Source organism: Dipodomys merriami, unplaced genomic scaffold, assembly GCF_024711535.1.
Source record: "Dipodomys merriami isolate MVZ:Mamm:240054 unplaced genomic scaffold, mDipMer1.0.p SCAF_29, whole genome shotgun sequence".
NCBI lineage: Eukaryota > Metazoa > Chordata > Mammalia > Rodentia > Heteromyidae > Dipodomys > Dipodomys merriami.
Genome location: NW_027204381.1, coordinates 19,655,993 through 19,672,336, shown reverse-complemented (window position 1 = coordinate 19,672,336; position 16,344 = coordinate 19,655,993). Strand labels below are relative to the sequence as shown.

Sequence of the window (16,344 nt, the reverse complement as noted above, 5' to 3'; positions counted from 1 at the left end):
GACTGTTAGTTGACCACCACCTTTCTTCTATTCCAAGTTACTGTGAAGTCTAGAAGAATATAAAGAAGTGTAGTTATTGTCCTTCCTTCCTGTCTTTTTTTTTTTTTGGTGCTAATACTGGAGTTTAAACTTAGGGCCTGAATGCTGTCTCTTAGCTTTTTTGTTCAAAGCTGGTTCTCTTCTACTTATTTTTAATGTTCTATCTTATATCCCTGAGTAGATCTGCTTTGCTAGATTGTAAGCTCTTTTAGTACAAGTTCATATCTGATTATTCTTTTTGTTATATCTGTCGTTATAATTTATAATCGCAAAATCCTAAGTAAATATTTACTGAGTGATTCAGTCTTAATACATGGTCATTCCTAAACCCCCTCATAATTAACAGTATTACTCACAATCCTACTTCAAGGTATGGGTTTTACTATTTTTCTTGAGATACAATCTTTTTTTTTTTTTTTGGCCAGTCATGGGATCTGAATTCTGGGCCTGGACACTGTCCCTCAGCTCTTTAGCTCAAGGCTAGCACTCTACCACTTGAGCCACAGTGCCACTTCCAACTTTTTCTGCTTATGTGATATTGAGGAATCAAACGCAGGGCCTCATGCACACAAGGCAAGCACTCTACTACTGAGCCGCTGTCCCAGACTAGAGATACAATCTTATCAGGCAGGTGCAGTGCCTCTTAGGTAACGAAGCACAAGCCTATCTCACAAAGCTAATCTTTTTCGTATTTACCCAAATTCTGCAAGCAGATATTCTTTGTTTGTTTTGTTGGTCGTGGGGCTAGAACTCTGGGCCTGGGTGCTGTCTCTCAGCTCTTCAGCTCAAGGTGAGCGCTCTACCACTTGAACCACAGCGCCACTTCCGGTTTTCTGAGTGATTTATTGGAGATAAGAGTCTCACAGACTTTCCTGCCCAGGCTGGCTTTGAACTTCGATCCTCAGATCTTAGCCTCCTAAGTAGCTAGGATTAAAGATGTGAGCCACCAGTGCCCGGCGCAGATATTCTTTTTATAGAAAAAGACTAAACTGTAGAACCACCTATGGGAAAAAAGAGGACTGATCACTTGATGAAAACCTTTGTAGAGATGCCAGTTTAGATGTATTCAGTGAACTTACAAATGTAAATATGAGTACCTAGAGTGGATGTACTCCATAAGAAAGGTTTGGCCTGGGAATGTGACTCAGTGGTAGAGTGCTTGCCTTACTAGGCATGAAGCCCTGGGTTCAATTCCTCAGTACCACAGAAGCAGAAAAAGATGGAAGTGGCGCTGTGGCTCAAGTGGTAGAGCGCTAGCCTTGACAAAGGAAGCTCAGAGACAGTGTCCAGGCCCTGAGTTCAAGTCTCAGGACTGGCAAAAAAAAAAAAAAAAAAGGAGATCCTTATTATTGTGGTTTTTAAAATAGTTGATAATGTCCTACTTTAAATCTCTCATTTTCAGCGAGGCAAAGTGGCTCATGACTGTAATTCTAGCACTGGGATGTGAAGGAAGGAGGATCTCAGGTTCATTGACACACCCCCTCCCCCAACCCGAGTACTGGGGCTTGAACTTAGGGCCTTGTGTTTGCCAAAATGGCCCTTTACTCCTTGAGCCACAGCTCCCATCCTGATACTTGAATTTTTCTGCTGAGGCTGATCTTGAGCCAAAACCTTCTTGAGAACCTACAGAGTAACTAGGATTAAGGCATTGTCACTATCGAGACAATAGTCAGTCTTTGATAAGGTACAACCACCAATCCTAGAAACTTTTGGATTTGATTGTTTATAGATATGTCTTCCTTGAAATACTTAGCTTTCCCCCCCCTCCCCCTGTGGGGGGGGTGGAGGGGGGGAACTGGCTTAAGCTCAGGGCCTTGTGCTTGTTAGGCAGGCACTCCAACACTTGAGCCATGCCTCCAGTGCCCCAAATTTCACTCTGCACACCCACTGCAAGGTTCTGCATCTATCAGAGTTATCTACCTCTGGTCCTGCACAATGAGCTCACCCTTGTTTAATTCAACCTTTTCATCATGACCAGTACTGTCAATCCTTTAAGGGTCACTGTCAGCCTTTGTGAGCACACAAATATTTGATTTACATTTTTGTGCTAGTCCTGTGGCTGTACTAAGGGCCTGTCCCTGAGCTGCTTTTGCTCAAGGCTAGTGCTCTACCACTTGAGCCACAGTGCCACTCCTGGCTTTTTCTGAGTAGTTTGTTGGAGATCAGAGTCTCACAAGCTGGGCACTGGTGGCTCATGCCTGTAATCCTAGCTACTTGGGGGCTGAGATCTGAGGACCATGGTTCCAAGTAAGCCTGGGCAGAAAAGTCCCCAAGAGACTGTTAGCTCCGATTAACCACTCAAAAACTGGAAGTGGCCAGCACTAGCCTTGAGCAAGAGAGTCTCAGGGACAGCACTCAGGCCCTGAGTTCAAGCCCCATGACTCTCTCTCTCTCTCTCTCTCTCTCTCTCTCTCTCTCTCTCTCTCACACACACACACATCCTCACAGTCTTTCCTGTCTGGGTAGGTTTTGAACCACAATCCTCAGATTTCAGCCTCCTGAGTAGCTAGCATTACAGGAGTGAGCCACCAGTGCCTAGCCTAACACACAAACATTTTTAACATCAGACCTGACAACTTTTAAACTGAAATACTTAAAGCACTTGGTAAAACTGGATTTCTAAACTAAAATATTATGGACTGGGAGGTGTAGCTCAGTGGTAAAGCATTTGCCAGGTGTGCATGTGACCCTGGGTTTGACCTCAGCCCAAGGGGGAAAAAAAATCAAGTTCTATTAAATCATATTCTGTAAAGTTTCTATTTTGGAAACACATACATCAGATAAAAATAGGAATTAAAAGGCTGGGAAGGTATATCAGTGGTAGAGTGCTTGCCTTGCATGCATGAAGCCCTGGGTTCGATTCCTCAACACGATATAAGCAGAAAAAGTTGGAAGTGGTGCTGTGGCTCAAGTAGTAGAGTGCTAGCCTTGAGCTGAAGAACTGAGGGACAGTGCCCAGGCCCAGAGTACAGGACCCACGACTGACAGCCCCCCCTCTCAAAAAAAAAGGATTTTAAAATGCTTGTATATATGTAATATGTTCCAATTAATAATACATTCAGATCACAGTAATCTAGCAACAAATACTTTGAACCTATCTATCTGCAAATTAGAATGATCTCATCAAGTGAAAAAGCAGACAGCATTATTTCTTGAGTTGCATTTCACCTCAGATGACCACCCCTGTGGATCCCTGTCAGTGACAGCAAGACTAAATGCATTCTTGCACTGGGAGCAAACAAACAAAACTCCAAAGGAACACCCATTAAATATAAACTCTTCCTGAGCTGTGATCCTAGTATATCCAAGGAAACACGAAGCAGTGTCAGGAGTTAGTGTCTTCAGAAATGTCAACATCCTGCCATATGCGCTCAACTGGTTTGATTACTTCGACTGGCGCTTAATTTTATCTCCTTGGCATGGCGTTCTGTCGTCTACTTAATCTATTTTATTCCTTCGGGTTCCATAAGGGATTCGCGGGAAGGAAGGAGGGAGACCACCCGCCTGGTGCACGCTGTAGGGAAGGGAAGTCAAAAGACACCGCGAAGACAGGAGCATTGCAAAGAGGGGGAGAGCCGTGTGCAGAGAGCCACCAGCCGCTAGGGCACTGTTCGGGATTCCAAGGCAGACGGGGTCGAAGTTCATGGTGAGGGTCCCGGGTCAGGAAAGCACAGAAGGATCTGGAGGGGCCGAGACCGGCATTCGCCCAGAAGAAAAATTCCCACTGCAGACTCCCTGACCCCCTCCCCTCAAACTACGTCCTTTCTTACCGGGGCCTAAAGGGCCGGCAGCGACGACACCTCACAGTCTCAGGGGCCAAAGGGTTCCCACTTCCGACTTAGAGCGGCAACCGGAACTGACGTCATCACCCGGCGTCAGGACGAGCAGAAGCGCTCTTCGGAGCCGGAAGTGGGCTGTATCGGCCTTCCGGGGGCGCTCGGGGCACGCAAAACAGAGACACCGCGCACGCGCCTGCTGGGGGGGCGGGCCGGAAGTGGACGGAAGTAGGCTTGCTATTGGGCTAGGGGGCGGGGCTGGGCTTGCGGGCTGTGTTTGGTGTTTCCCCGAAGTGGGCCTTGTGGGATTTGGATCCGCGTGTATCGAGGCCAGGTGTAATTCTGTGATCGCCAGCCCTGTTCACTTGCTCTGGAGTGCTTTCTAATTTTCTCCCTTGTCCTGTACTTTTTTTTTTTTTTTTGGTGCTAACCATGGTGCTTGACATCAGGGCTGGGGCGCTGTTCCTGATCTGGCGCTCTACCACTTGAGCCACGACGCCACTTCCGGTGTTCTGGTGCTTCATTGGAGAGAAGAATCTTATGGACTTTCCTGCCCAGGCTGGCTTCGAACCGTGATCCTCCCATGTCAGTTTCCTGAATAGTTAGCGTTTAGGATTGCAGGCTTGAGCCACCGGCGCCTGGCTGTGCTATGTTCTTTTGGACCTGTTTCTATTACTTCTCGCAGATGTATGACGATCTATGAAACAGTACCCACATCAGTAGTAACAACTTCAAGTTTGGTGCAGGTCTTACTGCCAGAGTGATATTTTGGACTGGATTTTAGTTTTCTGATCTGTACTGTGTCAATAGTACGCGCCTTACAAGTTTGTATTGAGATACACAGAAGTAATGGAAGCAGCATACTTTTCAGGAAAAGAATTGGAAATGCGAGAGAAAATGCTTGCATGTCTTTTATCAACATATAAACAACTACAACTTGGTGTGGTATATATATTAAAAGAGACAATTGGATGCCTGTGGATAGATATCGAGGGAGCCCTTATACTGAATATTTGAACCATGAGAATTATGACCCACTAAAACTCAACGAAAATTAAAAGTTAAGAGACATTTGATCTTTTAAATTTTCTTTTACCACTTCGTACCAATGGGTGGCGCTCTTGAACTTGAATACCTTATAAACTTCATACAGGGCTGCAACTTCTCTACTACTGAGCAAACCCATTAAGCTGTAGCTTTCATTTTATTTTGACAAAAATCCAAATCTGCTCTGATATTTTATATTTGTAATCTCTGTGATATTTAAGTATAGATACCGGTCTGAAAATCTTTCTGCTAGAAGTTCTTCCAAAATATGTTGCTGAGAACTGGAGAGAAGGGACAACACCTGAAATAAAGAAAACAATACAAAAAAAATAGATTAGTCAGAAAAAAAAATGTTTTCAGACTTATCCTGATTGAAGTTTCTGATACAATGATGTCAATTTCTGATTGGTTGAAAAGTTAATTAATATGGGCCAGTGGTTCTTAACTAAGGGTATTTTGCTCTGGAGGGGACATGGTAAAATGTCTGGACACATTTTTGCTGTTACAAGAGGGATATTACTGATATTTGATGGACAGAGGTCAAGAATGCTGCTGTAACTTCTACTATGCACAGGAGAGCCCTAATCACAAAGAATTCACTAGCTCAAAGTGTTAATGTCATAGATTCTGAGAAACCCTAATAAGATTAGTATTTAATGTTTCTATGGCTTGAAGTCCTACTCTAACATTTACAGATACATAGTGTCCATATTTTCTTAGGGAAGCAATCAGTACTGGTTCTGGTCATTGGAGTAAAGAGACATCAGTCAATCATCATCATTATTCTCTGTCTCAGTCTCTGTCTCTGTCTCTCGCTCTCTCACACACACACCCAAACACACAAACAGGGGCTAGTCCTTGTAGCTTCTTGGGAAAGGAAGAAACGACTTTGTAGTAGTTGGGTGGAGAAAGCAGGAAACACAAGGATTCTGAGGCTGGTGTAGAAGAACCCACCTATTCTGAGTCCTTAGCTCACTTCTTTTTCAGTTGGTTTCCTTGAAGGTGGCTGTATTGGTCTTCTTCCCGATCCTTGAGGGGCTGAGGAGGACAACATGGTCACGAACTCATTTTTTCCATTCTCTGTTAATTAACTTGATCTATATTTATTGAATGCTTTTTATATTCAACTCCTTGGAATGGGTGCTATAAGGTCTTAAGGGTCAAAAGAAGGAGGCTCCATATAGTCAGTGTTGTATATCTTCTTTTCTTTTCTTTTTTGGCCGGTCGTGGGGCCTGAACTCTGGGCCTGAGCGCTGTCCCTCAGCTCTTCAGCTCAAGGCTAGCTCTCTACCACTTGAGCACTACTTCAGCTTTTTCTGCTTATGTGGTGCTGAGGAATTGAACCCAGGGCCTCATGCATGCAAGGGAAGCACTCTACCACTGAGCCACATTCCCAGCCCTGATGTTCTACATCTTCTTATTAGACCCTCTTAGCCCAAAGGGACAACTATCCAATCCTGGGATGTGTTGTAAACAGTTCTTTATGTGCACACTATCTTCCAAGTACCTTCTTAATCCCAGAGGTCCAGCCTCACTAATTGTAATTATCTATTTTTCATTCCTTATTCCTTACCTGGTAGAGCTGGTCATTTGGCAATAAAGTCTGCTTGTCTGAAGCTGCAAAAAAGGACAAAATATACATATGCAGGATAGAATGGATAATAGGTTGAGTTAAAGTGATACAATAGAATCTAAATGTATATAAATCATCCCCACACAACACTGTGGGTTATTCTTAGAAGCATACTGTTGAGTGAAAGAGGGTGGGGACGTTTGTAAAGATAGGTGATAAATCACACCGAGTTAGATCTTGAGGCAGGTAAACATTCTGGTAACATGGAGTATCTTTCCTGTTCTGCAAAGACAGAGACAGACAACTCTGCATGTTGGTAACACATGCCAACTCACTCTGTCCTATTTGGGTCTATTTTGATAGGAAGCAGAGCATCTAAGGTGGACCCATCTCTCAGTGAAGCATATTCCTCTACCCTGCTTTTTTTTTTTTTTTTGCAGGAGGGATGAACCCAGGGTCACTACTATTCAAGACTTCATCCTAACCCTTTTAAATTTTAAATTTTACTTTATTTTTTGACAGTCCTGGGGCTTGAACTCAGAACTCCAAATGTGGGTGCTGTCCTTGAGCTTCTTTTGCTCAAGGCTAGTACTCTACCACTTGAGCTGCAGCACCACTTCTGGCTCTTTCTCTTTATATGGTACTGAGGGAATAGAACCCAGGGTTTCATGCATACTAGGTAAGCACTCCATTACTGAGCTACATTCCCAGCCCAAATTTTATTTTTAAAACTGGGTTTTATAAGTTGTCCAGGCTGGCCTCGGGTTCAAAAGTCCTCTGTGCCAGCCTCTTGAGCATCTGGAATTACAGATGTGCACTACCACACTAGCCCTCTTTTACCTCGTGATTGACGAACTCCATCCTGTCCAGCAATAAAGTAGACTCCAACAGCAAGGAAGAAAATGCTGATGATTTCAGCAAAGATAAAACCAGAGATGGTGGTGGCATTTACCTCAATGCAGTTCTGGCACACTGTAAAAAACAAGGCACACTGAAGGACAAGCCTTCTTTGGGGCTTAAAAGTTCTTATCCTGAATCGTGTGTGTGTGTGTGTGTGTGTGTGTGTGTGTGTGTGTGTGTGCTGGTACTGGGGCTTGAACTCAAGACTTCACTCTCTTGCTTAGCTTTCTCTGCTTAGAGCTGGCACTCTACCATTGGAGCCACACCCCACTTACAGGGTTCCCCCTAGTTATTTGGAGGTAAGAATCTTTTGTATTTGTCTATCCCCGCTGACTTGGAACTTCAATCCTCAGATCTCTCAGCCTCCTGAATAGCTTGGATTGTAGATATGGTGCCCATTGGTGCCCGACTCTTTCTGGGCATCTTCTGGCAACAATATTTCTCTCCAAGGGAGAATCCCTGCTCCAAAGACTACATGTTTCCTGGTGCTCCTCCTAGATGAGTCTTGGGGAAGTCTATGTCAGCCGATCACACACACTGTGTGGAACTGAAGGACCAGATCCTGCTCATCTCTCCCAATCGCCGGCTCTCTTTCCACTGCTGTTTATCTCCCCAATGTCCCAGTGCAGTTCACAGAAATTTCCGAGTTGCTCCAATCTATGGGGCCCACCCAAAAGTCAACCATGTTCTACAGGACTAGTTACGCTTTTCCCAGCAGTTGGAAGAACTGTCTCATATTTTAAAACTGAGAGAGGGGGGAAGGAGGGAGAGAGGGGAGAGAGAGAGAGAGAGAGAGAGACAGAGACAGAGACAGAGACAGAGACAGAGACAGAGACAGAGACAGAGAGAATTGGCTACTACTCTACATCATTTCTTAGCATCAATTCCTCCCTTCATCCTAGACAATAAATACACCAGAATAGTAAGTTGAATAGTAAGTTTGCTTAATTTCACAACAAACAAACAACCAAAGGGATCACATACTTCGATAGTATATGTGCAGTGGCTTTGACCTGTTCTTTGGGCTTTGGCAGTAATAAATTCCTCGAGGATCATTGATAACACTCCCCAGATTCCATGTACTTTTACTGGAGTTACTTATTATCTTCCCATCTTTGAACCATTGGATATTTTTGTCTTTCAAGCCACAAGTGAGAAGTACTGAACCATCTTCTCGATGGTCATCCACTCTTATCAAATTGTTTCCTGAAAAGGGAAAAGAAGTGGTTTCATTAAGGATCCTGTATGCGCGCGCACACACACACACTGATACTGAAGCTTTAACTCAAGGGCTCACACCCCTGCCTGGCTTTTTCATTCAAGGCTAGTGCTCTACCACTTGAACCACACCTCTGTGTATTCAAATGGCCTCTGGTTTTTTGCAGGTGAATTGGAGATAAGAGTCTCACAGGAGCTGGGTGCCCGTGGCTCACGCCTGTAATCCTAGCTACTCAGGAGGCTGAGATCTGAGGATCATGGTTCAAAGCCAGTCCAGGCAAGGAAGTCTGTGAAACTAGTATCTCCAATAAACCACTCAGAAGACTGGAAGTGGTGCTGTGGCTCAAATGGTAGAGTGCTCACCTTGAGCTGAAGAGCTGAGGGACAGCGCTCAGGCCCAGAGTTCAAGCCCACCACCACCACCACAACAAAAAAGAGTCTCACAGGTCTATCTTGGAACCATGATCCTCAGACCTCACCCTCCTGATTTGGATTACAGGCATAAGCAGGTGGCTCACCAGAGCCCATTCATTAAGGATCTCATCTCTGAAATTCTCCCCACCTCAAGGTAACCTGAGTCTGGTGTTTCTCTGACTTTAATGTGCACACAAATCACATTCTAACATCATGCTAGAATTTAAGTAGTTCAGGGGAAGCAAGAGTTGGTGTGACTGGGGCTGGGAAGGTGACTCTCTGGCAGAGTGCTTGCCTTGCATGCATGAGGCCCTGGGTTCAATTCCTCAGCACCACATAAGCAGAAAAAAGCCGGAGGTGGCACAGTGGCTCAAATGGTAGGGCGCTAGCATTGAGCTGAAGAACTGAGGGACAGCGCCCAGGCCCAGAGTACAGCCCCCACAGCCACAAAAAAAAAAAAAAAAAAAAAAAAAGAGTTGGTATGACTGACATGCTCCCAGTGCTCCTCATTAGCCATCACACCTCCAGACCCGCCTCATTCCTAGGGTTTCTACTGCAAGGACAAGACAGTTGATTGCTTAGCTGTAGAGAGCTGCCCAGAGCAAGTCAGCAAAGCACTGGTTTGGTTGTGATGGAGATAACAGCAGTCTGACTCCTGCCATCTCAGCTTTTCCAGACTGTTCCCTCCGTGCAACTACTGTGGTAGGAAGCCATGTTTTCATGGATTCTCTCTGAGTACGAGAATAGGAAGAAGCCATTTCTCCTACCTTGTTCTGACTGGGCCACGGAACCTGTGGAGACAGAATAGGTGGAGGATCAGCTGGGTATGGAATTGTTCCTATGTCTGGAGAAATTCTCGTGGGTACTTGAGGTCCAGATCTAGCGGGTTCCAAACCCACCAGAATGAGAATATCTGTATATCTGGTTTCCTGGATGTAGCTTAAATCACCAAATTGACTTTAGGGTGATAATAAAGAATTCATTTGATTTTTGTCCTGGACTTCCTGGGTAGGATTTTTACCCTTAGAATTTCATGAGTGGAGCTGGGCACTGGTGGCTTATAACTGTAATCCTAGCTAAGCCGAAGGCTGAGATCTGAGGATTGAGGTTCAAAGCCAGCTCAAGTTCATCTTCAATGAACCACCCAAAAGCTGGAAGTAGAACTGTGCACACACACACACACACACACACACACACACACACACACACACACACACACACAGAATTTACTGAGTGGTGGGAGTCCCTTTGTGATTAATGAAGTCAAATATCTGCAGTGAGAACTGAGTTCAGCAGGCAGAGGCATTGATTGATTACCGACAGCTGGATCTGGAGCGTGGGTTTTCTATTGTTCAACCCAGCCTGTTTCCATTGCATCCAGGACTCTCACACTGCCCTCCACTATGGGTCGCTTTTAGCCAGTTCTTTCTCCTTCTTTTTCCTCTGGGAAGTAACTCCACACTGACAGTCTTCTTCAAGTCTCCCACTCTGCCATCACCCAGCTGCCTCAGCAGGTGTCACAGCTTCCCACCTGGCTTTTGGAGTACACAGTTGCTGTGATGGCCCCTTCAGTTCCCTTTCTGTTTACAAGCCTACCTGTGGCCAAAACCACCTCTACTCCCTTTTCTGTTAGTTTCAAAAAGCTTCCAAGTTGCTTCCAAAAAGCTGCTCTATACCGACCTCTGCTCGCCATCTTCTCCTTTAGCCAAAACAGTGCTCAAGTTTCTCTCATCCACAACAATATTTCTTTTTAAACTCCACTTCCACCTTTTCCTTACCACTCCTTCTTGTCTGTCTTCTCTAAACTTCTTTCAACAGTAGTCTACTCTTGTTCCACTTCACTACCTGCCCATCCATTTGGCTTCCTCCTTACTGCTGTAAATCACTGTGACCTTTATTTTGCCAAATTCAACCAACTTAAGATTTCAATATGGGGGCTTGGAAGGTGGCTCAGTGGTAGAGTGTTTGCCTTGCATGCATAAGGCCCTGGGTTCAATTCCTCAGCACCACATAAGCAAAAAGAAAAAAAAAAGCCAGAAATGGCGCTGTGGCTCAAGTGGTAGAGCGCTAACCTTGAGCTGAAGAGCTGAGGGACAGCGCCCAGGCCCATGACCGGACCCAAAAACAAAAACAACAACAAAAAAAACCCCAAAGATTTCAATATATTTTTTTTTTGTCAGTTGTGGGGTTTGAACTCTGGGCCTAGGCACTACCCCTCAGCAATTCAGCTCAAAGCTAGCACTCTACCACTTGAGCCATAGTGCCACTTCTGGTCCATGGAGATGAGAGTCTTATGGACTTTCCTGCCTGGGCTGGCTTTGAACTGTGATCCTCAGCTCTCAGCCTCCTAAGTAGCTAGGAGATTTCAATATATTCTTATGCCTGTGGACTCTAGCCTTGGAGATTCTCCTCTTCTAGACATTCTCTACTTCCTTGCTTTCCAGCATGTTGCATTCATTTGATTCTTTGATCGTTTATTTGGAGATTAAGCCCCTCAAAACAGGCCTCACAGTTCCACCCTCAGCCCCTCTTCCTCACACATCGCATAGTACTCTTGTGATTTCAAGAGATTTTCCATGATTTTTGGCTTCTCTTACTGTGTCTAGTCCTCAGGTCTCAAGCTCGTTCATTTGCTTCCTGTTGGATATTTCAAACAGGCGCCTGTGCTCTACCTTACACTCAATATGGCACCATTAGAACCCATCTCTAGAACAGAAGCTTTCTCTTCATTTTTCCTTTTCCTTCTGGACTCTTTCACATTAGGATCTCATGCACACTTGCTGACTACCCGAACAACTGAACAATTACTTGAGTCAGTTTTCATGGGAACACTCTAGTCCCAGCTCTAAATAAGAGAATGCATAGTATTTCTTCTCAGTTTCTTTGCCTGGATTTTTTTTTTAAACTCTAAGATGGCGGCGACATCAGCAGCAGCAGATTCTAACTGGTTGCCTCCTGTGTTTTGTCCCTGTCAACATGCTTTCCTTTTCTAACCAGGAATATTAAGGGGGTTCACTTTTTGCCTTTCCTTCTTTGAATTCGAATGTGACAGATGAAGGTTGGCTTACTATCTCTGTCTCCCTGGCAATGGCCTCTTCCCATGAGCCTTTCCTCCCCCTGCCAAAACCCCTGTCTGGCCCTTACCTTGGAGAAGAATGAGAGCCAGGACAAGGCCAGGCAGACATTTCCCCTGCTCCATGGCAGTCTCCGTCTCTGTCCTTCCCCCACAGAAGTGTGAAGCAGCTCTTAGTTGCCAGCCAGCCTGTGTAGCAGCTAGCCTAGCTCCGCCCAGCTCTTTTCTGCAGAAGGCATGAACCCGGCACCTCCACCCTCAGCTTCCAGTGTGGGCAGCCGTGGCCTCAGCAAGGCTGCAGGTGCACGTGTCCTTTGCTTTTCCGTTAGGGAGTTGAGGGTAGTGGTGGTGGGGAGTGAGAGGAAGACCGAGCTGTCTTCCCACCCAAAGACTCAGTTTCCCCTGAGAAGCATTTCACATGCTGGATTGGGGGATAATCTTGAGCCCCTTTCTCCACAAATGAGATGAATGTCCGGTTTCAAGTTGTCCTTTGGTGCTAGAATGAATCCATTTACTCCCAACTTTAGGGTGCTTGGAGCTGGAGTTCTGAATGGAGGAGCATCTTAGTCTGAGGCTTCATTCAGGAATTTTTGTCACCTGCACTTTTCCAGGGCCGGGGTCTGAATTGCGTTTCCAGGCTCCCCAACTCCTCCTCCCAGTCACTTGTGAATCAACAAAAATTCACAGAGCTCTCATGATCTCCCTGGCCCAAAATAGAGTAATGAGTGAGACAGACGAGGCTCTGTCCCCAGCTAGACAGTCCGACTGTGGAGAGTTTTAGATCTCCATAGGCCATGGGTGGGAAAAAGCCCATTGTTTCCTGGGTAGGCCCAATTCTGCCGCTGAGTTAATTATATCATTATTAATAAGTACCTCATAGTGGGCATGATGGATGTCGCAACTGCTTTTAAGTAAATAAATAAATAATATATTTACTATCTGCAAGTAGTTATACAAAGGGGTTACTATTCGACAGATCAATTTGTGAGTATATGTGTTTTGATCAGCAAATGCTTAAAAAAAATCTTTGATGACACCGATGGAATGAAACTGAAAAATTCCATGGTTGGCCATTGGGTATTAAGTATCAGAACCAGGACTTGAATTTCTCCCTGGAAATGGGGGTTGGGAGGGCTCTGGAGTACAACTTGCTGGCTGGAAGTCCCTTGGTCTGGTGTCCCAAGCTATCCTCTGAAGGGTCCTGAGCGAGACCAGGAGCAGGCAGAGCCTCTCCCATATGCCTTGTATGACTGGTTGTCTAGTTCTTGTCTAGGGGCATTTGGTAGGTGATAAGTCAATGTAGTTGTGTGATCAACAGGGACTCCGAAGTTCTTGTTTTTCATCAGTGACTCAGGGAAGGCCATTCTGAATTTCCTTTACTTCTAAAAGTCCAGACAACCTTCTCTCTATGCTCTGTGCTATCTTCTGCCCCATCCCCAAACTTGGTGATCTAGAAAGAGAAATTTGCACCTGCTTCCTTTCGACTCTGCCTCTAGCCTTCTTTGGTTTCAACAGCGCCCCCCCCCCCAGCATCAAAGACAGAGAAGCAGAGATGCGGACATATTTGACCTCCTCCCTCTTCTTCCTTTTTTTTTTTTTTTTTTTTTGCATACCCATGAGTCACTTGGCGGAGGAGGGGAGGGCTCTCACCCTGGCTGGTGGTTCTGTGATCCGGCACTGTTTGCTGGATGAATTCCATTGGAAGATGGAATGTAGGAAGATCTTGGCTGGCCTGATCCTGGCTGCCTTCCTCCCTCAAGGTTAGTAAGGCTTCTCCAGGTGGGTGGAGGAAAGGGCTGGAGCCTGAGGTCCCATGCAAGGGACTGCCTAACGCTATCTTCAGCGTCCAAGGCACTCCATGGACTAGGAGGGCAGGTCTGGGATGTCCAAACCAGGCACTTGACTCTGACCTATTCCAGCAAGGACTTGGGTCCTACCTTCATTTCTTACTGGAAATCAAAATAACTATAGACTATTAAATGATCCTTCAGGGTGATCTTCAGCAGAGTCAGGGGTCTAGGACAGACCAAAGAGCTGTCTCAGATTGTGGTTGTTGTTTTCTTGTTGTTGTTGTTTTTTTTTTTTCTTCTTAGTGAGCTCCTTTAAGATACCTGTGGAGGAACTTGAGGACAAAGTATTTTTGAGGTGCAATACCAGCATCGTGAGGCTAAAGGGAACAGTGGGAGCACCATTATCAAGCAATAAAACCCTGGACTTGGGCAAACGTGTCTTGGATCCAAGAGGAGTGTATAAGTGTAATGGGATAGATAACCAGGCCCAGGAAGTCTCTACTGTGCAAATATATTACCGAAGTACGTGTCTCCTGGCTTACTGGGGTGGAGTGGGTGAGCCTCTGGGTGGAAGAACAATCTGGCTAGAAGGAGCCTGTGGTGAATCAATTCATCCTTTAAACAAACTGGGGTCACTCTTGCAATGATCCGAGCTAGATTTGGGGGTGGAGGGCTTAGGAGGGCCTTACTAAGCAAGGCAGAGCTGGAGGAGCCTTGTCACTTGGGACTTGGTAGGGAGAGAGAGAGATTTGGGCCACTGCTTAGTTTAGGATCACTTCAGGGGTTCTTTGGGATAAAGGGACCCAGGTGGGAAACACAAGACCATCAAGCTCTGCCTGAAGTTTGAGTCTTGACTTGAGAGACGACAAGGCCCTCCCCAGGAGGCAGAGATGGTTCCCCATCTTCAAAGCTCTCATGTGCCCTCTCCCCTTCCCTCCACAGTGTGTCAGAGCTGTGTGGAGGTGGACTCGGCCACCGTGGCCGGCATCGTCATCACCGACATCATTGCCACGCTGCTCCTTGCTTTGGGAGTCTACTGCTTTTCAGGACATGAGACTGGAAGGGTCTCTGGGGGTGAGTGGAAGGGCTCTGTGTGTGTGTGTGTGTGTGTGTGTGTGTGTGTGTGTGTGTGTGTACTATGCTCCAACCGAAGAATGGGGATGGTGATGAGGAGTCCTCTTACAATGTCCTCAGGTTTGTGTACTGTCTAAGCTATGCAGACTTCGGGGGCCATGGCCAGGTGTGTTCATGGGTCTTCAAGGCCCATCCACCCGGTTCCTAACCATTCTGTCTCCCCAGTTCTTCCAGCTGCCGACACTCAAGCTCTGTTGAGGAATGACCATTTGTACCAGGTGAGCCCCGAAGGGAGGAGGCCAGAACTAGGAGGGGGGATGAGCAGGGATGAAGAGGCTGATGGTGGGCGTTATGCCCATGGATGGAGGGGCATCCCTGGGTGTCTGCGCATGTCAGGTACAACCTCTCAGCTGTGGGCTCTGCTGGTGAGAGCTCGGCCCAGCCTCACCGTCCCCCTCCTCGCCTTGCAGCCCCTCCGAGGCCGCGATGACGCTCAGTACAGCCATCTTGGAGGAAACTGGCCCCGGAAAAAGTGACCGTGGAACTGGTGGTGTCTGGAAGCGTCATTGTCAACTGTGCCTTCCCTCTGAGATCAACCAATAAAGACTTTTTTTTCGCTCCAGTCAGTAGATGCCTGCACTTTCCAGGATTTCGGGGAGGGATGGGAACTGTGTTGACATGGGGGACCCTGCCTTTTCTTCCTGCTGTGTTCTTCCTTCACCCCCTCCAGTCCCCTGATTCATGTGGACTGGGTGAGAGGCAGTCTCCCATCCATCCTGGTGTTTGTAGCCCAGTGGGCTTCCTGGGTGAGACATCTTCCCACCACCTCTGCTACTTGTCAACTCCAGTCCCTGTAATAACAACTCTTCCATGTTTTTTGCTGCCTCCCTACCTCTGAGCGCGGGCTGCCATGGTTAGAAGCCAGCCACAAAGCAGTTTCCATGACATCATGGGCGGCAGCGGCCGACACCTCTAGGAGCTCTGAGACTCAGTTCTCTCTAAGACTCAGAGTGGGTATGACAGGTTCACCTCAGCTTTCTGACTCCGTTGAGCAGTTACCACAGGCTGTGAGCAAGTCTCAGCCTCGGGCCCTTTTGTCCCTCTTTCTCCTGTATAAAAGATTCCATGTATCTTCTTTCCCTAGGATGTGTTCCCACCCTGCCCTTGCCTTCTTCATAATAAACCAGGATCAGAATTAAATTAAATTTCACTAATTAAAACACATTATGTCTCCAAGCTGGCATTGACTGGGTAAGGGCTTGGGAAATGTCAATAGCCGTCATAGTCAATCAGTGAATTCGTGAAAGGCCAGTAGTTCTCTTTAGGAGAATCAGGGTAGCGCTCTACCACTTGAGCTATGGAGCCACTTCCAGTTTTCTGGTGGTTAATTGGCAATGGGTCTCATAGACTTTCCTGCCGGAGCTGGCTTTGAACCATGAT

General features: G+C 46.2%; 3 protein-coding genes across 3 annotated transcripts in view; 1 reads left to right on the top strand and 2 right to left on the bottom strand.

Annotated features, from left to right (window-relative positions):
- LOC138838984 (ubiquitin conjugation factor E4 A-like) overlaps positions 1-3,890 on the bottom strand; it is a 39,266-nt gene extending 35,376 nt beyond the window's left edge. Inside the window, exon 1 of the mRNA XM_070038584.1 lies at positions 3,810-3,890. The gene's annotated coding sequence lies outside the window, so the exon portion shown is untranslated. The remainder of the gene's footprint in view (positions 1-3,809) is intronic.
- Positions 3,891-5,000: 1,110 nt separating this feature from the next.
- Positions 5,001-12,220, bottom strand: LOC138838789 (T-cell surface glycoprotein CD3 gamma chain-like). Its single transcript, XM_070038118.1, has 7 exons — positions 12,112-12,220; positions 9,735-9,758; positions 8,320-8,541; positions 7,276-7,407; positions 6,436-6,479; positions 5,817-5,900; positions 5,001-5,163 (listed from the first exon to the last, which is right to left on the bottom strand). The coding sequence occupies exons 1-6, from the start codon at positions 12,164-12,166 to the stop codon at positions 5,835-5,837; spliced, it is 543 nt and encodes a 180-aa protein (XP_069894219.1). The 5' UTR covers positions 12,167-12,220; the 3' UTR covers positions 5,001-5,163; positions 5,817-5,834.
- Positions 12,221-13,659: 1,439 nt separating this feature from the next.
- On the top strand, positions 13,660-15,526 carry LOC138838788 (T-cell surface glycoprotein CD3 delta chain-like). Its single transcript, XM_070038117.1, has 5 exons — positions 13,660-13,800; positions 14,134-14,352; positions 14,773-14,904; positions 15,130-15,182; positions 15,375-15,526. Exons 1-5 carry the CDS (start codon positions 13,746-13,748, stop codon positions 15,438-15,440), a joined length of 525 nt encoding a protein of 174 aa, XP_069894218.1. The 5' UTR covers positions 13,660-13,745; the 3' UTR covers positions 15,441-15,526.
- Positions 15,527-16,344: the final 818 nt, after the last annotated feature.